At 49.3% G+C, this 24,109-nt stretch overlaps 1 protein-coding gene across 2 annotated transcripts; it reads right to left on the reverse strand.

The window, feature by feature from the left end:
• Nucleotides 1-3,850: 3,850 nt before the first annotated feature.
• On the reverse strand, nt 3,851-24,039 carry LCMT2 (leucine carboxyl methyltransferase 2). Of its 2 annotated transcripts, XM_063179737.1 has the most exons (14): nt 23,967-24,039; nt 23,482-23,606; nt 21,759-21,840; nt 21,277-21,457; nt 18,958-19,114; nt 18,353-18,542; nt 17,078-17,185; nt 14,973-15,063; nt 12,574-12,831; nt 10,802-11,032; nt 9,707-9,804; nt 7,833-8,020; nt 7,503-7,638; nt 3,851-5,647 (listed from the first exon to the last, which is right to left on the reverse strand). In XM_063179737.1, exons 1-14 carry the CDS (start codon nt 24,006-24,008, stop codon nt 5,480-5,482), a joined length of 2,055 nt encoding a protein of 684 aa, XP_063035807.1. In that variant the 5' UTR covers nt 24,009-24,039; the 3' UTR covers nt 3,851-5,479. The 2 variants fall into 2 exon arrangements, with proteins under 2 accessions (XP_063035807.1, XP_063035816.1); XM_063179746.1 differs by lacking the exons at nt 23,482-23,606; nt 23,967-24,039 and adding an exon at nt 23,326-23,440.
• Nucleotides 24,040-24,109: the final 70 nt, after the last annotated feature.

Consider the following 24,109-nt stretch of genomic DNA (forward strand, 5'->3'; position numbering starts at 1 on the left):
TGAAAGTTGCTGGTTAGTTACAGTAGTGACCTTCATACAGCATCCCACCCTTATGGACTTATCAGAAAAAGCAGTTTCAGGTTCTTTCATCTCCTCCCATACTTGGGAAAGCCATTTTTAACCAAACTGCTTGGCAATTTTCTCATTTGAATAAAAGCAATCACTGGCAATGGCCAACAAGTGAAAAGGAAAGCAGAATATCTTGGAGACATGGTGGGATGGCTCCTATGACTAGAGCACTGGAATGGAAGGGCTTAGGCTTCTGAGGAAAGACGAGCTAGGAGGATGAGGAGGGGATGCAGCACTCCAGAGACATGGAACTCTGCCTGGGGCAGCACGAGCAGCCAGCAGAGAGCTTGGGGTGAAGGTAAAGGGGAGGGCAGGGACATTAAAGACAGCAGGAAGGGCTTCTGCAGATACATTGCAAGCAAAGGAGTTGGGGTCATGTGGGCCCCCTCCAGAAGGAAACAGACCCGGCACAAAGAGAAGAATGATGTTCACAAGGACCTCTGTGCCTCCGTCTGCAATGGCAAGTGCCAAACTGAGAAAGGCAAATGCAGGGACTGGGAGAATGAAGATCCTGAGCCCACTGAGAGGATCAGATTTGAGACCATCCAAGGAACCAGATTTGAGACCATCCAAGTGCTCAAGTGACCATGGGACCTGAGGAGATACATCCCCAGGCCCAGAGGGAACTAGCAGAAGTTGCTAAGCCATTAGCCATAATTTTTTGAAAAATTGTGGCAGTTAGGTAAAGTCCCTGATGACTGTAAAAAGATAAATACAACCCCTATTTTTAGAAAGGGGAAAGCAGAAGACCTGGGGAACCACTTCTGCCCAGAGCAATGGTGACAGTGCTGCACAGCCCCATGGAGCAGCTTCTCCTATCTGGCTCTACAAGATCCTCCACATCCATCACCCTCCTCCTCAGTGCTTCCACAGGACAACTGCTGCCCAGCTCTGGAGATTGATGGACATTTCCCAGACATTTCATGGGCAAAGGAGTGGTGAGGATGTGTTGTGAGGGTGTGGGACCTGAGCAGGACATACACAGCATGGATTAACAAAGGCTGGAGAACATGCTGAGTTGGGCAGGAGGAGATCAGTTTCTTCCAGTGGGTCTGTGGTTTGGATTTGTGCTGAAGAGACTGTTGACGTTTCAATCAGTGCTGAGCATCAAGGCCTTTGGGGCTCCTCATGGCATCCTGCCAGCAAATGGGCTGCTGTTGCACAAGGAGCTGGGAGGAGATAAACCCTTCAGAAGGGCTCAGCAAGGAAGGAGAAGCAGTGGGGTAGCCCTGTATATGAGGGCATGTTTGACTCTAGAAATTGACAGTGGTGATGAAAGGGTCGAGGGTTGATGGGTAAGAATCAGGGGAAGAGCAGACACCAGAGTGGGAATCTTCTCAGACACGGGGAAGGCTGGTAGGCAGATTGGTAGTTCCCAGGGGTGCAATGAAGTTTCCTGGACTGTCCGCAGCTTTCCTTCTATGACAAAGTGACTTGCTTGGTGGGAGAGAAAAATGCTGGGGATGGTGTTTACCTGGGCTTTCATGAAGCCTCTGACACCATTCCCCGAAGCATTTTTGTGGAGAAACTGGCTGCGCATGGCTTGGACACGTCCACCATTCACTGTAAGAAGGGGTCGGGATGGCCAGACCCAGAGAGTGGTAGGGGACAGTTGAATTCAGCTGCTATGCAGTCCCCAGCGGGGCTCCCCTGGGCAGCACTGAGACCAGTCCTGTTTCTACCCACGACCTGGAGGAGGGGACCCTCAGCCAATTTGTAAATCTGCCAGAGGACCGGAAGAGTCTGCAGAGGAATCTGTAGAGGCCCCGGGATTGCACTGCCCCTGCCGGTTGCTGAAACCCCCTTCTCCCCTGCCCCTCCCTGGCCGCTCATTCTCACTACACCCTTTTTCTCAGCTGGGGCCAGCACCGCCGCCACCAGCGGGGCCTCGAGCGGCGGCGCTGGCCGTGCCGTGTCTGCCAGGCTTCCCGGTATCGCTGCAGGTGCGCCTGGAGCTGCTCCAGGAGCCTGCCAGCAGCAGTGCCCGTGCTGGATGCCGGCTCCACCGAGCTGCTGCTGCTGAAACTGCTCTCCAGCACAATGGGATTCATGATCACCACGAGTCTGGGGAGCAACCTGTTGATTGCCGCAGATCTTCTGCGCTGCAGCATCAGGGAGCTGCTGCTACTTCTGCGTTGCACGGGCAGGGAGTTGCTGCTACTTTTGCGCTGCAGCAGCAGGGAGCTGCTGCTACTGCATCGGCTTATGGCCTTAGGTTTGCCCTCTTCTGTCACCTTGTGCATGTCTGGCCTTGCCAACTCCACTGCAAGGCTCTGGGGACGCTCTCTGGCCCCCAGCAGCTTTGGTGCAACATGCGGATCAGCGTGGACCACCATGCCGCCGCCTCGGCTGCCCCGGCCCCATTGCCACTGGGACAGCTGCGCCTCCAGCTCCTTGCGGTGCTCCTCGAAGAGCGCCAGCGAGTCCTGGCAGCTCCGGATGAACCTCGGGAAGCGCCTCCTGCCGCTCACGGAGCCGCGCGGGGAGCTGCCGTGGGGCGGCCCCATCTGCGCCGATCTCCGTGCCCTGCCCGCGCCGCTCTGCCCCTCCAGCCGGCCTCTGGCTGCGCTCGGATGCTCTGAGCTCCGACGGATCCTCTGCAAGAGCCACGCGTGCGTGAGACAGGAGCGGCTCCCCAGAACGCTCCACACTGTCCTGCCATGGACACCCCATGGCACACCGCCATGGCTCCCCAAACCCACTCGGCCCAGCCCGGCCCGGCCCGGCCCAGCCTAGCCCAGCCCGGCCCAACCCAGCCCAGCCCGGCCCGGCCCAACCCAGCCCAGCCCGGCCCAGCCCAGCCCAGCCCAGCCCAGCCTGGCCCAGCCCAGCCCAGCCCACACAGATCAGAGGCCACGTACCCATAGACACTTGTCCCGTAGCATGACAATGGCCAGGATGAGCTGCAGCAGCACCATGGTGATTGCCACCAGCTCCCCCGTGGTGAAGACGCTGAGGAGCCCCATGGCACCTCCTTTGGCAATGCAGGTCACCAGCACAGGCTGGTGGAGAGGCTCCCCAGAGACCTGCAGGATCCCAGTGAGGGCAATCCAACCCTGCTGGGGTGGCAGAGGCTGAGGCTGCTGTCTGCCAGGACTGTGGTGCACAGCACTGTCTGCTCCTCTGGGGCCCTTTTATAGCCTGGCAGAGTCCCTGTGTGACATCATGGGGCAGCCAGAGCCCTCTTTGTGACAGTGTGGGGCAGCCAGAGCCCTCTGTGTGACAGTGTGGGGCAGTCAGAGTCCCTGTGTGACAGTGTGGGACAGTCAGAAATCCCTGTGTGCCATCCAGAGCACCAGAGTCCCCTGTGTGCCATCCCGAGCAGTCAGAACCCCCTTCTGGATGCCCAGGAGCCCACAGGTGGCCAATGGAGAGCCCTTGCTGCCATGCATTCCATACGGCCCTGTTGAAATCTCCAGGATTCCTTAAGTCAGTCAGGTGGTAGCAATTTCATTTGACATCATGAATCTGTTTTCAGTTGTTGTTGGATCTGTAATTGCTGGGAGCAGGAGGAGGCTAACTGCTTCATAAAATAGATCTCTTCTGAATAGATGATTTGTCTCAGTTTCATGAGCCTCCATGACACAAGGGCAGTGACCATGCCCCTGTGCTGGGTGAGGTTGAACTTCAAATCCTGTGTTCAGTTTTGGGCCCTGCACAACAATAAAGACATTGAGGTTGCTGGAGTGTATCCAGCGAAGGGCAATGAAGCTGGGGAAGGGTCTTGTTCTTTAACCCCAGCTGGAAATTCAGTAAAGAAAAAGAGTGAGAAAGAAACTCATAAAGTGAGATCATTTAATAAATAGAAACAAATTCCAAAAATATTGGATGAGAGAAAAGAAAACCGAATTAAGTTAATATTAACAATTTCTCTGCACCCAGCAACTGCTGTGCAGTCAGTCAGACACTCATCATGGAATCACAGATTGGTGTGGGTTGGAAGGGACCTTAAAGATCAAGTGCCACCATCTTGCCATGGGCAGGGACACCTTCCATTGGACCAGGCTGCTCCAAGCCCCATCCAACCTGGCCTTGGACACTTCCAAACAAAGGGCAGCCACAGCTTCTCCAGGAAACCTGTGCAGAGCCTCACTACCCTCACAGGGAACAATTCCTTCCCAACATCCCATCTATTCCTGCCCTCTGGCAAAGGGAAGCAATTCCCCCCTGTCCTGGCACTCCAGGCCCTTGTCCAAAGTCTGTTTCCAGCTCTCTTGAAGTCAGGGGATCCAAGGTCTCCCTGCACCTTCTCCTCCGCAGGCTGAACACCTCCAGCTCTCTCAGACTGTCTCCAGAACACAGGCTCCAGCCTTCGAGCATCTCTGTGGCCTCCTCTGGACTTATTCTAGCAGCTCCACATCCTGAAGGACCAAACGCCATCCAGAGGGAGCTGGATAAGCTCAAGAAGGGCTGTGGGAGCCCATGAGGTTTAACAAGACCAAGTGGTGGTGCTGCATGTGGATCAGGACAACCCCCAGTACCAAACCAGGCTGGGGGATGAAGAGATCAAGAACAGCCCTGGCCAAGAACTTGGGGGTGCTGGTGAATGAAAGGCTGGACATGCCCTGGCCCTGTGTCCCTGTGTACTGGGCTGATCCCACAGTGTGAGCAGCAGGGAAGGGGGGATTCCTCACTTCTGCCCTGCTCTGGTAAGATCTCACCTCAGTGCTGCCTGCAGCTCAGGGGTTCCAGCAGAGCAAGGACGTGGAGCTGCTGGAGAGAATCCAGAGGAGACCCCAAGATGATCAGAAGGATGGAGCACCTCTGTGCTGTGAGGAAAGGCTGAGAGAATTGGCATTGTTCAGCCTGGAGAAGAGAAGCTTTGAAGTGACCCAATTGTGGCCTCGCAGTACTTGAAGGGGGCCAAGAAGAAGGATAGAGAGAGACTATTTACAGGGGCCTGGAGAGACTGGACAAGGGAGAACGGCTTCTAACTGAGTAGGTTTAGATTGGATGTTGGGAAGAAATTCTTCCCTGTGAGGCTGGTGAGGGCCTGGCACACACTGCCCCAAGAAGCTGTTGTTGCCCCATCCATCAAAGTGTCCAAGGCCAGGCTGAATGGGGCTTGGAGTAACGTGGTCCAGGGGAAGGTTTCCCTACCCATGGCAGGGGGGTAAAACAGGATGGTCTTTACAGTGCCTTCCAAGCCAAACCACACTGTTCTTCACCTCTAAGCACTACTGCTGCCAGCTGCTTTTGAGGTACTGTATTTACAGCAACACAAAGAGCCGTAAAACGCAGCAGCCAGTGGGGTGTGAATCCCTCACTGTAACTGTCCCTCCTGATCCCGCCTTCACAAATGCACTCCGGATACAAAGCCTTTGTGGAAATACTGCGCTGTTTCTGGACCTAGAGTGAACAGGTGTCTCCCCACCGTGCAGCAGCAGGGCTCAGCCCTGCTTGGTCCCACTCAGTGGCTGGCCAGGATGCTGCTGAGGCTCAGCAGGACAGGCTCTGGGTTCAGGTGTGTCCCAAAGGAGAAGCAGTTTCCACCACCGCCAATGACCAACAGCTCCTTCTCATCTGGCAGAAAGACACTGCTGTGATTATGTAGCATTAATGGCCACTCCAGGTGCTCCTGAAAAAGGAAAGGAGATTTTGAACGTACAGGACATCATGCAGTACCACCCCTGAATGTGGGCAAGAGCAGATAGCTAGAGAATACAGGAACAAGCAACCTCTGAGGTGTACTCCTCTGCAACTACCACCCACCAACTTGCAGTTCAGTGATTTTTTAATGAGAAAAAATGCCTTTGTACATCCTGAATCCTAATGCTTTTCCTCCCAAGAAGGTAGCCAGTCAGTTTTGGATTCAATGTAAATCTTTGGCATTCATGGCCTGTGGGAAGGAGATCGAGAGCTTATCTATGGAACTGGCAGGTTCAAAAGCCTAGAGAGTTTCACCTTAGTCAAAGCAAACAGCCCCTAAGCAAAGGAAGACACCAATCCATTTGCATCCGCTTATTCAGTCTAAACAAAAAAGTTACATTCTTTTAGATACAACTTTACTATCACTGTACCTATCCTCATTGCTGTCCAACAAGGGCAGTCTCTTTTATCTAAAGGATATGAGGCACTTACACCTTCTGCTACAGATAATAATTGAAAACTAAGCTACAATTAAGCACGTTTCATGCTTTTATACCCTCAGCAAAATGCTGCAACATCAACTGGATGCACACACACTGTTCACTATAAAAAACTGACTCATCACAAATTCCAGTTTCACCAACAACAGGTTCCATATGTGCAGTTACCAAAAGAAAGTTGTTTCTTTACATAAAAGATAAATAAAAACTTGTCAGGCCAAAGAAATGTTCTTATAGAATCACAGAATGGTTTTGGATGGGACTTTAAACAATGCCACCTTGCTGCAACCCGTGCACTGGGCAGGGACAGCTTCCACTAGAGCAGGCTGCTCCAAGCCCAATCTAACCTGGCCTCTGACTCTTCCAGGGATGGGGAAGCCAAAGCTTTTCTGGGCAGCCTTTGTTGGTGCCTCACCACCCCTCGTCCTACCACTACAGGTGAAATGTCTGTCCCCATCCTTCCTGCAAGCCCCCCTTTAAGTACTGGAAGGGGCTCTAAGGTCTCCCCAGAGCCCTCCCTCTCTCTTAGTGCTCAACAACCCCAACTCTCTCAGCACATTCTCACAGGAGATCAGCTCCAGCTCTCTGCTGATCTTTGTGGCCCTTCTATGGATTTCATCCAACAGATTTATGTCTTTCTTTTACTCAGGGCAGTATTATCTGAGGTGAGGGCTACTCAGAGGCATAGACCAAGTTTTGGCCAGGGTATCCCAAAATCCTGTTGTGTGACACCACCCGTGTGAGTGCTCTTCAGTGATTCATACAGGAAAGTCACCAAGCAGTCAAAGTTGGAAGGGTCCTCCAAGCATCATCCACTCCAACCACCCTGCTCAAAGCAGGCTCAACTCAAGCAGGCTTTTCAGTAGCTTGCCCAGTCAGGTTTCAAATATCTCCAATAATGGAAATATGACATCCTCTCTGAGCAACCTGTTCAGGGTCCAATCATCCTTACAGGAAGCTTTTATGTTCCAGTGGAGTTTCCAGCATTTCTGTGCTGGTTTTTTTCTCATGTTTCAGGCAGCAGCTAGAGAACACCAGTTTCCACCCAGAAGTTCTCAATGAAATTATACTACAGACCTTCAAAAGCACTAACTTAGCCTCTGGTTTATCTGTTCCCTTCCTCCACAGACATCCCAAAGTGACAATATCAGTTTTGCTGCCCCGTCTGAAACAGAGCAGCTCCATGTTCCAGTCCTCTGCACATTCCCTCTGTCCCTCTCTTAACCCTGTACGCTCTCTGTGCTGGGTAACAGCACTTTGGAATTAGATCCTACCCTCTCCATAAAGTGACCATGTTCCTTCACAGGACACTGCTCACCCTGACAGGAAAATGTCAGTACTCACCACATTAATCACATAGTTGAAGCAGAGCCCGGTCATGAGGTCGATGACAGTGACACCGGGCACAGAGGATGCGTGGAACCACACTCCACCAATGAGCAGAAGCTTTCCTTCATGCACATGTGCAGTATGTGAATACCTGGCAGTTCAAAACGAGGTTGGACTCCATTAGCAGGGGATGTGGGCAGAGACAGGCTGAAGATTCTCTGCTGCATGCTCTGAGCAACCTGTCTAGTTGAAGATGCCCACTGCAGGGAGGTTGCCCTACTTGGCCTTTAAGAGGTCCCTCTCAAACCACACTATTTTATGATGCTCTGAATGCCTTCTGCTTACCGTGGGACAAGAGGAGGGTGTGTCTCTATTGTCTGCCACTGAAAGCCATGTTCAAGCTCCCTCAGAAGGAAAACTGACCCCAAGGGCTGCTCAGCTGCTCCCAGACCTCCTGCAATCAGCACACCTCCTTCCCAGCTGCAGGCACTGTGAGAGTGGCGGCTTTCTGGGACTGGACCGTCAACAGGAATCTGAAAAAACACAAAGCCAAGGCTGAAGTTTGCCAAGCTAAGTGGCTGCTTAATGTCCAGGCTTTTAAATGCCTTTTCCTGTGTGGCTGAGTTTTGTGACACCCAATCTTCCCCATATGTTCCTCTAGGGACTGCTCCATGCTTCCATTTACACTGTCTCTGGCCCTCAGTACATTTAATATAATCAGCCTGTAGAGGCTTTATTTTCATGCATTTATTAGAGGTAACTTTATCTGCATTCTTGCAGGCTGCTTTCTGCTCAAGATATACACCTGGGAACTCCAAATTTGCTTAGAAACACATGGACTAATGCAGTGACCAGCAAAGCCAGTGTTCAGTTACTCAAACCACAGAGCGGGTTAAAAGGCTCAACTGCAGGACTAAAATCCAGAGAAAAAAACCTTTAGTGCAAGCACTAAAGGAAAAAATGCAGTCAAGCATTAAAGGAATATCACAGCAAATAAGTGATGTAGAAAAATTTGGAGGCCACTTGGTCCATACCTTTTCCCTACAACAAATGAAACGATATGTTATCATCTGGATGGATGGATGTTTATGTAACAGTTTCCAAAAGTCTGCAGTGACAAGAATTTCCCACCTCTTTAGGCAGACTCAGCTAGCTTCACCATCAATAGCTTTCCTTAGTGTCCATCTGATCCTCTGTACTACTCAAAGTTAAAATGGAGAACAATTTTTTTCTTCTCTGCAGCAGTATTTTAGATATTAGATATTATTTCTGTCTTGAATCTTCCTCAGATTCAATAGCTAGAAGACTTCAAAACCTCCCCCTGTGAGGTATGTGGCCTGGTCATTTTTGCTGCATACCTCTATAAAACTGTTTTACACCCTGTCCACCTCCTTTTCAGCTGTCAGTTTTGGGTATTTTACAGGAGTTCGGCTGAGATTAAGAACATGTAGAAAATAAAAGTAGCAATTCATGTGTCTAGCAGGTAACATTCCTGGTTACATAAATGAAGACACAGCGTAGGCCTCCCACAACAGTGGGAATTTGCTTACTCATGCTTAGCTTGTGACCTCTTGCAATTATGCATCTCCCACCCTACAAGTGTGCTACCTACAAGGTTGGGCTCAAAGAGTTATAGTAAACAGAGTTACACAGGCTGGTGGCCAGTACATAAACGAGAGAGTAAGTGCTCTTCCACTCAATTTCCTTTTATGACACATTCAGCAGTCTAGTTGACTGAGGCAAATCGGCAGATGGGGAGGTGGTTTTGATTGTAGCAAAGCTTTTAACACTGTCTCTGAGAGTATCCTTCCACAAAAATGTCCAGCTCACAGCTAGATAATGATGGGAGAGGTGAAAGAAGACAGACAGTATGTTCTCAGCAGCATCCAGCAAAAGGGCAAGAGGAAATGGGCACAAATTGACATAGAAAAAAATACACTTACACATAAAACCCCCTCATATTGTTCCATCAGGGTGGTCAAGCACTGGAGTAGGTTGCCCAAAGAGATTGTGGGGTCTCCATCTATGGAGATAATCCTACCAGGACAATATACTGAGCAACCTGCTCTAGATAGACCAGTTTTAAGCAAGAGTGCTGGACTGGACGACCTCTGGATGTCCCTTCCCAGCCCCACAGTTCTGCAGGGACTGCATTTCACTGAAAAGCTGGGTGCTCAGCAGTCAGCTCTAACTCCAGCGCCCACAGAGTGCATTCTTACCGCAGTGCAGGAGAGCTCTGGAGCGTGCAGGAAATGCCAATCCCCGAGCACAGGCTGCAGGGCGGAGCGGCCACCGTACACAAACAGGTACTGCTCACCTGGGGAAACACAGCCAGGAGGCAACACAACTCACAGCCTGCTGTGCCACAGCAGCAAAAACTGCTGTTTGCAGAGAGGGGAAGCTGCCAAAAGGGTGCAGTAACACTTTGGGCAGGTGCCAAGGACGTGCATTTACTGCACTGTGCCCTGTCCTTTCATTGATTCAGAATGGACTGTGCAGGTAACACCAGTGTTGGTCACTTTCTGCAGCTACAAAGCAATATCAAGGCAAAAGTAAATGAAACAGTACAGTCTCACAAAGACAAAACCCAGTGTAAAATTAATAAAATTTTTTAGCATTTGCTTTTTGGATATAAAATTCTGACTGGAAGGCTTAATGCCACAGTGTTAATTAAGCATTGTTCCACAAATGGAAAGTGTGCTCCAGCCTAGACTAACAACTGCTTAACAATTCCCTCCTGCTCCCCTTGGAGAGTTCCCTGGCAGCTGCAGGAATGGGACACCTTAGGAAAGGACAGCTTTCAGCTCCCAAATGCCACTGCTTAAGTTTTTGCTCCTTACAATCTGGATCTTTTAATAGACCAACCTTTAGCTTGCTATTGCAGGACCTGATTCTAGAGCTGTGCACAACTACTGAGTGTTTGTCAATTGCTACTAGAAAAGTAACATTTCTTCTGAAGGACTTTGGGATAAAGAGCTTGGGATCCTGTTCCCCAAAAAATATCCTTCAGAGAGAGCAAAACTTATTTCTGCCATGATCAAGCAAGAGTAACTTCAGCCATAGATGATCTCAAAGAATTGGTCTTCCAGAATGGATTACAGTAGGTTTCAATCCTACTTGCCACTGGGGATTATGCAGATAACAAAATAAAAAGTTACCATATTTTAAGTGTCAAGAAGAGATCTCAAAGCCTCCTAATTTCTTACTACTGTCAGGCTTGAGGAATGATCAATATGAACTTCATGAAATTCAACAAGGTCAAGTGCAAGATCCTACATCCCTGTAGCCATCTCCACTCCTTCCAGGCTTTTTACCTTTGAATGTAATTTCAGTTGTGCTGTGTCTCCAACGCAAAGCTGCTGCTTCAGCATCAGGCTGCAGACTTGCAAGATCCACTGCAACGTCACCTGGGCCTGAAGCACCACAGGTTCTGGGGAACTTCAGCCACAACATTCCCAAGCCTGTGCTCGATGGGGATGTCCGTCCTCCTACCACCAGAGCCAGAGTGTCCGAGAGACGAGACACAGTATGGTACAACCTCTCACCTGTGCAGATACAAAACATCATGCTTCACACAAGTATTTTTTCTATGAAATTTATAATCGTTTAAGTTGGAAAGGACCCTTAAAGATCATCAAGTCCAACCATTCCTCCAGCATTCTCAAGGGCAAAACTAAATCATGTCCCCAAGAGCCACTTTTACACGGCTTTTAAATCCTTCCAGGGATGTGGACTTCACCACTACCCTGGGTAGCCTGTGCCAGGCATGGACAACCCTTTTCTTAGAGACATTTTTCTCAGCATGCAACCTAAACCTCCCCAGCACAGCTTGAAGCCATTTCCTCCTGTCCTGTCCCTTGTCTCCTGGGAGAAGAGGCTGACCTCCACCTGGTTACACCCTCCTTTCAGGTAGTGGTGAAGAGTGAGAAGCTTCCCCTGAGCCTCCTTCTCTTCAGGCTGAGCTGCCCGCCCTGCCCAGTTCCCTTGGGCACTACTACAGTGAGCTTACAGCAGTGGTGCAGGAGGAAGAGCAGCAGCTGCCATCCACCTGGACTCACACAAAGCATTTGGCACTGTCCTGCCCAGCACCCAGTGTCTCAACTGCAGACATGGGTTTGACAGATGGAGCACTCAGTGGGAGATGATTCTCACCCTCTAAGCTGCTTTTCTGAGACTCCACCTGGAGTTCTGCATCCAGGTTTGGTGCCCCCAGCACAATTAAGACATGGAGCTGTTGGAAAAATTCAGAGTCCACTAGCTTGATCAAAGGGTTGAAGCCTCTCTGTTCTAAAGCCAGGCTGAGAGAGTGTGGGCTGTTCAGCCCAGAGAAGTGAAGGCTCCAGGCAGACCTTAGCACCCCTTCCAGTGCTTAAAGGGACTCCAAGAGAGCTGGAGAGGGACTTTGGAAAAGGGCCTGCAGTGACAGGACAAGTGGGAACAGCTTCTGACTGCCAGAGCACAGGGTTAGATGGGGTATTGGGAACAAATTCTTCTTTGTGAAAGTGCGGAGGCTCTGGCACAGGTTGCCCAGAGAAGTGGCTGCCATTTGTCTAGAAGTGTTCCACACCATGCTGGATGGGGCTCTGGCTAACCTGGCCTACTGGAATGTGTCCCTTCCCCTGGCAGAGGGTTGGAGCTAGATGATCTCTGAAGTCCCTTCCACCCCAACCCTTCTGTGATTCTATGACTCCGGCCCCTCAGTGTCTCTCTTTCTGTTAGAGACTCAGACAGAACTTGGCACTCCCAAGGGTCTCTGCAGTGCCCAGCAGAGAGAGACAATCACTGCTCTGGGGCTGTGCCCACACCAGGCTGGTACCAGCCAGGTGCCATTTGCTTTCTTGCCCACCTGGGCCCATGTTCAACCACTGTCAAACAGAACCCCCAGGGCCTTTTCCAGCTTTCCAGTCACCCTGCCCTCAGCCTGGGGCACTGCATGGGGCTGTGGTGACCTAAGGGCAGGATGGGACATTCAGCAAGCAGACCTGTCAGGTGTCTGTGACTGCCAGCATCACTGTGCCATGACAGCACTCTTTTTCACTAGACTTTCTCTGGCTTTTAGCACAAAGCCATGGGTATGGGAACTCACCCCATCTTTGATCAGGAGCATTCTGTGTCACACAGACAGCCTCCCAGCGGCCTGCATGCCTGCTCAGCAGGTGGACATTCCTCACACGGCAGTGCTGCCCACGCTCCTCCCCAAAGCCTCCCGTGGTGACAATCACGTTGGGCTTTACAAGAACAGAGCGGTGACCGTAACGCCTCAGGCCAGGAGCCCCTGAGAGCCCTGCACACACCGCTGCAGGGACACTGCCTGCCACCCCGACAGGACCGGCGCGACGGGGAACTGCAGACAAAGACAAACAAAGAGCTTGGGCACAAACACAACCAATGACTACATCTTAACCAAGAGATTAAGCACGTCACCTTTTCAAAATGAACACTCATCTTCTCAAGAAAAATAATTGAGAAGCAAGTTGACAGTGCACACAGATAATCTGACATGCTCTAGAAAACAGGATGTAATAATGGTTAAAACTACCACTGTACTAACTGTAACTTCTACTCTGCTCACTCAGCTCCTGCAGTTCTGAGACTGCTTTCATGGGATGGACACAGGACTGGCCAGGCAAGTGCAGTGTCCTAAACTGCTGCAGCAAGACATGAACCACTACAGTACCTTCAAAAGGAGGAGGTGTCTGATTAAGGCAATATTTGGCCACATGAACAGCAAAGAACAGCAGAAAAAGGACAAACACCTGGAAGCTGATTTCAAAGTTTCCTGTCAGATTTTGATCCCACCTCCACAGAAGCACTGAAATAACATTCTGCAGCATGACAAGTAATCCATTAACTCCAGTGGTCCTACTATAGGACAGTATTTCCAGTTACCTAAGTATCTTCTGTTCTAAATATTATATCCCTTAGCATGAAGCAAACTCTCAGCACAGGACTCTGGCTCACCTACACATTGTTTTCTTTAATCAGTTTGGAATCTGTGTCCTCTTTGTTTTAATCAAGGTCTTTATTCTTGTGTTGTAAGAGATGATGAAGAGGAGGAGCAGCTCACAGTCCAGTTTTTGTATGCCATAGTCAGAAAAATTGCCTGTACTGATCGTTGCTTTGCACAAGACCCTACTTAATAATTTGATGAAGTAATAAATTTCATCTCCTTGGGCTTAAATATCTTTTTACAGACTCATTTTTTAAAGATGAATGAGTTTTTCATGTCACAACATATACTTACCATGATCTCTTTGGAAGATGTAGTACTTGCACTCTCTTGAATTGGGACCCAAGTCTATCTGAGAGGATAACTGGGGGCATTTATTGATATTACAGACATATCTTTTGCATTCCCAGTAAAATATATCTAAGCATGGACAATGTACTGGATTTTCAAGGCTTTTGCTATCAGTTTTGAATACAACAGAGATAGCAGCAGGAATACTCTAATCCTGTCTCTAATTAATCAAATGTCTTCACTGTAGTAAAGTCCGTTAAGAAAATGTCAGATTTTTTTTCTTAATTTAAGGATAGATACTATGTGTTTAGGAGCCTCCAGGATTTAACTTAAGGACCAGTGACAACCACACAGTAAATCTCTTTGGCTTCAATTTCCCAACATCTCCAAATCTAATTGAGACACAACACATGGATTCAGTGGCCTTGCTGGCCTCAGGAATGTCATCCTGCCCTATCCTTTTTCAGCTGCTTTTCTTGCTCCCTAGAACACAGATTTCAACTCTCTCTTGCAGCTACAACTACCTGTGGTGCTATACTGTGAACACTAGTGATATAAAACAGGCTAAAAATAACCTTCTGCTTTCTATCCTGAAAAAGGAAGCAATCAGTCAAAACCAGGAATTTCTTGGACTGCTACGGCCACCAAATCCTTTTTATCTTGGAAAGACAATCTTGATCTGGGCTTTTCCCCAGCTGTACCACTTTTCTCCCATCTAAAAAAGGTGACATGCAGATTTAAAAAGCATTTCAGAAACAGAAATATGGTAGGTACAACTGCATCCACATGGGATAAGGAAGCAAAGCACAGCTTCATGTCAGGCTCCTGAGTGGTCTGGGCAGGGCAGTAAAGAAAACAGAACAACCTTCTGGGAGCTGGAAGGAGAGAATGGCACGTGGAGGCAGCCAGGAATAAATTCAAAAGGGATCTCGGAAACAGGACTAGGAGCAGGGCAGGCTGGCATGGATTGCAGCCATGCACTGGAGGGGCTCATGTGTGAACAAATGACAAGCTGATCAGACTGAGAGGGTCAATGAACTGAAAGAACAGCAGTGACCAGAACCAGCAGCACTGGGCCACAGCCCTGGCCTTGGTTTGGACAGCAGAACTATGGTGGAGGAGTGGAGAAAGCTACCAGACAGCAGCATCCCATCAGCCCCTTCCAGGCTTTCAGTGCCTCCTAAAACCTCTCAGAGACACCTACATGAGATAAAAGAGTAATGTGAAAAGTGCTTGGTGTGTACCTGTCCCACTGGGTGACAACGGAGTCCAGGAAGGTTCCATCCCCTTCGATGCAGCCAACACAAAGTAATGAGAACACTTCAGATGCCATTCCTGTAGCAAGCCCAAAGTAACAAACAAACAAACCAATAAAGGAAGAACCAAACAAAAAACAATCCCCTTCAAAATCTTAGGGCAAATAGTAGTAAGGACCTCAGAATAGCCAAGGTGACCAAAACAAATACCAACAGCCTAGCACTGTTCTCATCAATGGTCAAAATCAGAGGGGTAAAGCTGAATTGGAGAAAGAACTGGTGGGTAAATACCTCTCTCACTCCAACTTTCAAAAATTTACTTCCAACAGTTAACAAAGCCCAGGGATCTTCTAAACAAGAAGCTGTACTGAACAATCCTTGATGGATTTTTCATGCATGAACGTACCCAGCTGCTCTTTGAACTCACATAAACTTTAACATGCCCAACACACATCCCATAGCTTAACTATGTGTTGCATGGAAAAGTTCTTTTTGGAATCAGCTTCCCCTTATGCCTCTGAGTTCTGATAATAAAAAAGAGTGAGGTCTTTATACCAGAGCGATTGAAGTGATTCCAAGGAAATCACAAATGTTAAAAGGTGCAACAGGCTCTGTGCCGGACAATAATACATCATTTTCAGTCTGGCCTTAGAAACATTCTGAGGCAGAAGCACAAGCAAAAGGCAGGCACAGGAAGCCAGCAGCAATGAGAGTTCACTGTGGCGTTTATGGACATTAGGGAATTGAGTGTGTTCATTCCCCCGGGGTGGGATACATTCAGCCAACTAGCAAGTTGTGACTAGCAAGCATAAACATGAATTTAAAAGGCACAAGAACTCTTTGTATCAGCTTCACTGCCCCAACCCATATTAGGAGTAAAAAGCATCTTTTGAAAAGTACATTAATCCAGAAATTAATGTAAATATTGAAAATGGAACACTATTAGTCCCTAAGAAAATTGTTCTAAAAATCATCTCCCTCCACACTGGGTGTCTATTTTACATTTTTTACCTAATTTGACCAAGCTTGTTTACAGTAATTCCTTGGATCTTAATCTTTCCCTCAAAGGCTAACTGTAGAGCTCTCTGTTGTCACATCGTTTACTCCTGTGCATGTTTCCAGCTCGGATTCATGCACATTAACCTCCTTTGTAAGGAAAACAATACCAAGGCTTTACCTTCCCACTGTATGAGCAATGACCTTGACCTACAGTTCCAGCAGACATTTCTGAAACACTTAGCAAATCTGTCACCACTTTCAGTCACCACTTTTGCATTAATATGGCAGAGCAGATCCTAGCATGTTGGCAAAATAAATTCAAGCACATTCAATTGTTTTCATACTACAGTTATCCAATTTCTAGAATTATAAATAGAAAACCATAAAATCAAAAGGGAAACTTCTAGTAAGTATTCCACAGGATATTTAGCTCAAGTAACTCACTATCTTGCACTTATCTTCACTTCTATACTTCAAATACTCAGAAACTTTGCCAGCAGTTAATATAAAAATGGCAAAGAACAGAGTCATAGTTGAATTTCAATCATTAATGCATGGCTGGACAAAGTCAGACCAAAAAAATCTGAAATTAGTAACCTGTATCCAACAATGACAAACAATAAAGTCGTCTATGGAAATGGAAGGGAGCAGGAAAAGTGCATCTGCTTTCCCCAGGAATGCTTTCAACCAACTGTAGTCAGGACCATCACATTAGGTGCATATTTATGTATTCATTAATCCTTAACGGATTTCTCTTTCATTAAAGTAATTGTCCCTTGAATCCATGCCAACTTTTAGCATGTATAACTTTTTTTATACTACCAGGTGGTTTGCTATGACAAGCCTGTGTCCTTGAGAGACTGCTCAAGGAAGGGAGGAAGGAACATGCAGCTTCTCTAAGATCAAGGAGAGCCTTCTTCCCATGCTGCTTCACCAGGAGCTCCCCATGGCTTAACTAAACTGTTCCAAGGTCCTTTCTGCCTCCAGGAACACCTGTGCCCAGCAGCTCTGTACAGAATTGCAACCATAAGAAATTGCAAATACCTTCTGATATCAAAGCCAGGTCCCTGATCTTCAGAATAATGGAGGGTTACCTCATACTCATCAAAAGGCTCCAGAGTCTGCACTCTTTGCTGCTCATCTTCTGGAATACAACAGGTGAAAAACTCATTCATATCCATGACACTGCACTCAGTCCAGCCCTAAAAGACAAATCCCTCGAAGTTATCACCCCTGGAAGGACAGAAACTCACTTCCCACAGGAAAACAAAGACCCTAAATTAAACACCTGCATGAGCCACTAAGACTGTTTAGCTAAAGCAAAAGCTTCCTAAAAACTGGCGAAAATAGATCTCTCATCTGTAAAGTTCTAAAAAATTTAACTTATTACATCAAAAGTCTCAGAGGAACCCATTAATCCCATAGAAGGCAGAAGGCTGTGAGCCAGTTGGAAACACCTCCTGACGACAATTCATGTTAGCAGAGAAGGCAGCAGCTCAGCCTCAGGACTGTCTGCTTCAGCCCATAACTGAGCAAGCACTCGGTGCTCCCCCCATCCTCAGGTAAATCCTGCCTGGTGCCTGCCCTGGAGCTGCAGTGCTCACCTGGGCCAGGAGGCACCCGTGCTGGGCCGGGCAGTCGGGATACAGCCCCAGTGAGCCCACCATGGAGCTGCAGTGCTCACCTTGGCTGGGCAGTCGGGGTACAGCCCCAGTGAGCCCTGGATGGAGCTGCAGCGGCCAGGAGGCACCTGTGCTGGGCCAGGCAGTTGGGGTACAGCTCCAGCGAGCCACCATGGAGCTGCAGTGCTCACCTGGGCCAGGAGGCACCCGTGCTGGGCCAGGCAATCAGGGTACAGTGCCAGCGAGCCCACCATGGAGCTGCAGTGCTCACCTGGGCCGGGCAATCAGGGTACAGCCCCAGTGAGCCCTGGATGGAGCTGCAGTGCTCACCTTGGCAGGACAGTCGAGATACAGCCCCAGTGAGCCCTGGATGGAGCTGCAGTGCTCACCTGGGCCAGGAAGCGCCCATGCTGGGCAGGGCAGTCGGGGTACAGTGCCAGCGAGCCCTGGATGGAGCTGCAGTGCTCACCTGGGCCAGGAGGCACCTGTGCTGGGCCGGGCAGTCGGGACACAGCCCCAGTGAGCCCACCATGGAGCTGCAGTGCTCACCTGGGCCAGGAGGCACCCATGCTGGGCCAGGCAATCAGGGTACAGCCCCAGTGAGCCCACCATGGAGCTGCAGTGCTCACCTTGGCCGGGCAGTCAGGGTACAGCCCCAGTGAGCCCTGGATGGAGCTGCAGTGCTCACCTTGGCAGGACAATCGAGATACAGCCCCAGTGAGCCCTGGATGGAGCTGCAGCGCTCACCTGGGCCAGGAAGCGCCGGTGCTGGGCCGGGCAGTTGGGGTACAGCTCCAGCGAGCGCAGCGCCGTGCTCAGCTGCCTGAAGTGCTGCTGCATGATGTGCCCAAAGGGGTCCTGAGGCTGCACCTGCTCATACAGCAGGAAGCACGCCCGAGGGAAACGCTCTGCTGCCCACTGAATCAGGGCATCGGACCTGTTGGGAGAGTGTGGTAAGAAATTAAACTGAGGGCCCTACGACAGATGCAATGCATCCTTCTGCAACACCACAAAGCTGCTATTGAGGCATCCTGACAAGTGGCAACACACTAACGAGAGTGCTGGGCTGAACATCTCCTCCCCACCTGCACAGACAACTCAGGGGATGAGAAGAACAAAAACCTCAAAATTCTTCATTTGAGATTTTTCTTCTTTCTTTCCTTCCTGTTAGGATATCATGTGGACATCAATCACATCATCATAATTACGATGTAGGGAGCTATTTGGGACACCACAGAATTCCCAAGGTTTCAGTTCCAAGAGACCAGGTCTCTGAGCCCAAGGTGATGCACTCAGAAAGAAGCTTGCTGTTTGCCCTTCAGCCCTGGGCAAGAGAGGAGAACCAAGCTGACCTGGCCGTCTCCATGTAGGTGAGCACCACCTCTGCGATGAAGAGGGTGGGGATTTCTTTGTTCAGTCCTGCTTCCTCCAGGGTTCTCTCCAGCTCAGGGAGCTCTGATAAATCCACTCCCAGTAATTTATAATCATCTCCAGAAATGGTAATGGCTCCTGGGAGATAAAAATGATGCAACCTCACTATGGTGCTGCTGCAATACTGAGACCAAAAGAGACAAACATGAAAATCAAACCACAGGCAATCACTCACAAGGCTATGTCCAAAACTATATTTCTCTGTAACATGTACAAGAAAATCCCCATCAATACATGACCCATGAAGGGATAGTGCCATGTGATCCATTAATGCAGGTCTAAAACTCCTGTATTCCTAATGCAAATTTCACCTACAGACTTCTCATTGAATTATTACACTTACGATAACAACAAAACTTTATTATATTTACTTTAAGAGAATTTTTTTGAACCACTGTAATTCAAAATCAAACCTAAAGGGCTCTCATTTATACACCTTTCACTTTAAGAAAGCATTATTGCTTTGATAGAATTTCACTGGCTCCCCTCACAATTAGAACACCATTGTCAGGTTTCCTAGGCTTGGTTGGTTTGTTTGCTAAACAGATTTCATTTCTGTTTAATGGCACAGCGTCCTGAAACTGCACATGCTAGCTCTCAGCAAGCACCAGGACCTGACTCACAGATCACCCTCCTCAGAAATAAGTTCCAGTTTATGATCTGCAAGCATTACCATACCTCTGTAACCCATCAGAATAGGATAAGTTATGGCCTGGTTTTGACCTTTTCAGTCAAAACCATATCATTAACAAAGCAAACTGTAAAGTACCTTTAGAAATCACCTACTCTGTCCCTGCAGCCCAACAACTGTACCTGTCCTGAGGACACTTAACCTACACTGTTGTCAAATGCAGACACTTCTGGAGGTAAAATGGTCTTTTTCAGAAATCCATCACAGTGTTCTAATTTCTTCTAACTTGTCCATCCATCCTTTGCTGACCTCTGGACAAAGACAATAGGGTATTTCCAGCTATCTGAGACCTTCCTTTAAGCACCTGAAGACACTTGGTACGCACAGAGTTCCCTGCCACAGGACTCCACAAATATTAAAAATGTGCATGGATTCAGGAAGGAAAGGAACAAGCCCATGGAAGAGCTACTCACTGAGACCTGTGAGTCAGGAACTCACACTCTGTAGTCTTCCATCTGTGTTTAAATTAATCAATGCCATCTAAATGCAGAGGCTAACATACGTCCCTACTGCATTTCATTCCATGTCTGCCAGACCATTCGTGTACTTTCCCAAACTCCTACACTCACACATCTTATTGCAAATCCCCATGTTTCCTGCAGGTTTATGACATTTCATATTCTACAGCACATCATCTAGAGCATTACTGGAAATGCTGGAGGAAAACAGATGCAGGAGAAACCTCTAACAACCCACACACTTTGCATTCCTCCTTTTGCCCCTCAGCACTCAGCTGGAAGAAAATTCTTCTCTCTTACCCATCAAGCCCATAAATCATTGTATAATTTAGGGTGAAGGGAGAGTTAAAAGTCATCCTGTCCAAATACTTCCTCATGGCAATTATCTGTGTCATGTAGCTCAAAGCTTTGTCCAGTCAGGCTCTATCTCTGTAGTGGTTTTGGTCTCCAAGGCTGGAGATTCCACTACCTTTCCAGGCAATCTGTTCCCATTTTTAACTACTCATGTGGCACAATCTGCCCCCAACATTTTCTTTATACATCACTGGAATTTCCTCTTTTTTGCCACTTTCAACAGTCCCTTGACTACTTGCTTTATGTCCTCAAGAAAAGTGAGTCTCTGTCCTTTCTAGCCTCTCCCAACAGGCAAGCTGAAGAGTGCTGTAAGACTCACCTCCCTCCCAAACTCCTCCCCAGACGGCTGAACAAAACCAGCTCCCAGCCTCCCCTTCTACATCACCTGCTCCATCACTTCATCATCCTCATAACCTCCCACTGGACATGCTACAGTTTGCCACTGGTTTGGGACCAGTATGCTCCAAGCTGGACACAGCCTTTCAGAAATTGCAACAGCAAAACCTGACCTTGGTTTGATTGGTTTGATATAATCAGCTCCTGACAAATCCATCCTGGCTTCTTGTTATCTCCCAATGCTTACAAATTATTTGTTTCAATGTTTGTCATAAAATGAATATCCTTTTCATCTACAATTTCATAATTCCCCTGCTATAATCTCCTGCTTTTTGAAGGCTGAAGCTGTGTTTATTCTTTCTAAACACTTTGTACAAAAAAATCTTCCATGAATGCCATACCTAATCCTTCCCCTCCAGCATCTCCCACCAGTGCTGACAACTCCTTCACTCCTTTGATCAGAGCAGCTTTTTGGCATGCCACATCTGGGAAATCTACCTCATACACCACAGTGTGCTGCAGAAGACCCATATCCTTCAAACGGAAGTACAAGGAATCAAAGCCAGCACCTAAAGACAGGATCTGCAGAGAAAGCAGCAGAAAAAAGTTATACTCAACTCTAGCAGCATCTTGAGCATCTAGGCGTGAAAAATATTAAATATCATCTGTAGAGTAACAAAATCAGTCAACCTCCTGCAAGAGGCAGAGGAATTCTGTGTGGATATTGCCCCCTCTCCCATGGACAGCCAGAGTGCTGCCAGCCAGATTCTGTGCCCTGCTGGGAAAGGATCCCGACAGATGCACTGACGAGTCGCTGCCCACAGGCCAGAAAAGCTTTATACACATTTACTGTGAGATGCCAGAGGTCCCAGAGAAAATGCACCTGTGTCCTGGGCAGGCTCTGTGTCTTCAGCAGGAAGTCCTGAACACAGTGATCCACAGCACGGGCACGGATGTAATAACCCCTGCAGGAGCAAATTCAGTTACAATCACTCTCCAGGACCTGATTTCTCCAGCACTGGCAACTTCAATTTTAAAAAAATAAAGATTTTTTTTTCTCTAAGCTTCTACCCAATAATTCCCTGTTTACATACCTGCACTGGGAGATGATTTTGTCATCTCTAGAGCTTGCTAATAAATACAGATCTCCTGCAATCAGTGTGCATATTAGCCATCAGGACAACAGATAATGCAGAGAAAATGTGCAGATACCCCAGGTGGACCTGTTCTGTTTTGCATCAGTAAGTATCTGCTGAATCCTGACAGTCATGATGCTCCCTGGCAATGCAGATAGCTGATACCCGAGTTCCTGCCCCAAACCACATGCCACAACAAAATGAATGCGTGTGCTCATGTAGTGAGAAGGGAACAAAAAAGGGAGGAAAAGCAGTCAGGAGAGGAATCCTGTTCTCTGGCTTTTGAATAAATGCACCTAAGTCAGAGTAACTCCTGGAAAGCATTTACCATTTCCCTGCCTGGCATGGACTGATGCCTCTTGGCATTCTCTTTTAGTTAGTTTCATCCCAGATCCACCTGGCTATATTCCAGCTTCTTTCACCCCTTTAAGAAGCATGTTATTGTCTTCACACCTCACAGGGACCTCACAGTCTAAGATGTCCCCAAAATTGCTGATAAATGCAATACAGAACTCTTCCTGTGCATTCAGCTTGGCATGCCAATGTTGTGTGACAAGTCAATGCAGGTTTCCTGATGAGCCACACACATCTCCATAGGCATGCAAGCTTCTGTTTGATTTTCCCCTGAATGAAACTCCTTTGGCAATTCACAGACTTTTGGATTGCATTAAACTATTCTCCTCAAATTACGTAAATTCCACAATGTCACCCTCTGCAAAGACACATTAAAACATTCTTGTATGTTACAAAGCTCTGGAGAAGTTCTCCTGGTCAGACACCACTGACTCAAAAGATCTTGCTTCCCAGTGCCACCAGATACCTTACAGAAATTGTAACATTCTGGGGAGTTAATGAGAAAGCTGTTGATGTTATAACACTATGGGTACATCTTCAAATATTACAAAGTTTTCAGCAGCATTGAACACTGGAGTTAGGAACCAGTCTGGTGGCATATCATTCTCAGGACAAACCATTCAGTTTTGGTCCAGAAGCCATTAACGTTATATTAACAGTCTAACAAGGTTACACTGCTGCGAGACAGGACACTGCACGTTGCCACTCTGCCACTCTGCACTTTGCCTGAACTGTGTTTGAGAGGCTGTGCCTCGCTCAGCTGACAGCTCCAAGCACGAGGGTTGCAGTGGAAGGGATCTGAAGCTGCTCTCGTTCCACCCCTGCCATGGCAGGGACACCTGCCACTGTCCCAGGCGGCTCCAGGTGCCCAACCTGGCCACGGGCACCGTCAGCAGCCACAGCCGCTCTGGGCACCGGAGAGCCAGGGCCCCGCCACCCTCTCAGGGAAGATCTCCCTACCGATGTGTAGCCCAGACCGACTCTCGTTCAGCTCAAAGCCGCTCCCCCCATTCCGCGCTGTCGCTCCGGCTCTCCGCAGTCCGAGGCGCCGAGATCCCTCCCGCGCCCCGCGGGCACCGGAGCAGCCGCAGGTGCTGCCGAGCCCTCGCTCCTCACCGGTGGATCAGGGGCGCCCGCCGCCGCCGCCGCTCCGCCAGGAGCCGCAGGAACCGGTCCTGGATGTAGCCCCGCGCCGCCGCCGAGCACTTGCTGACGGCGCTGCTGCCGCCGGTGCCCTGCACCTGCCGGGACAGTGACACGGCGCTGCTGCCGCTCCCGGCCGGCACCGCGACCCCAGAAACGCGCGGCATGGCGGGGCCGGGCAGCCCGGGAGGACCCCGAGGGGAGCGGACAGCAGTGCCCACCGCCGTCGGATCCCCCTCCGACCCAGCCTCCGCTTCCCCTCGCCCTCCGAAGCAGCCGGGCCGAGGCTCCCCGGGCTGTTCCCCGCAGCAGCCGGCCCCCGGGGGTGGCTTAGGGCCCGGCGGTGGCTCTCGGAGCGGGGGTGGCACTCGGAGCGGGGGTCACTCGGGCCCGGGGTCACTCACGGCGCGGGGGTGGCACTCGGAGCGGGGGTCACTCAAGCACCGGGGGTCACTCACCGCCCGGGGGTCACTCACAGCGCCGGGACGCCCGCGGCCCATCCTGCGCACGCCGCACCGACACCGACCGGAAGCGCCGGCGCAGCGCCGGAAGCAGAGAGCGCAGAGCGCGCCCCCTGCAGGCCCGGCGTGGCAGTGCCGGT

Source organism: Melospiza melodia, chromosome 2 (assembly GCF_035770615.1).
Source record: "Melospiza melodia melodia isolate bMelMel2 chromosome 2, bMelMel2.pri, whole genome shotgun sequence".
Lineage (NCBI taxonomy): Eukaryota > Metazoa > Chordata > Aves > Passeriformes > Passerellidae > Melospiza > Melospiza melodia.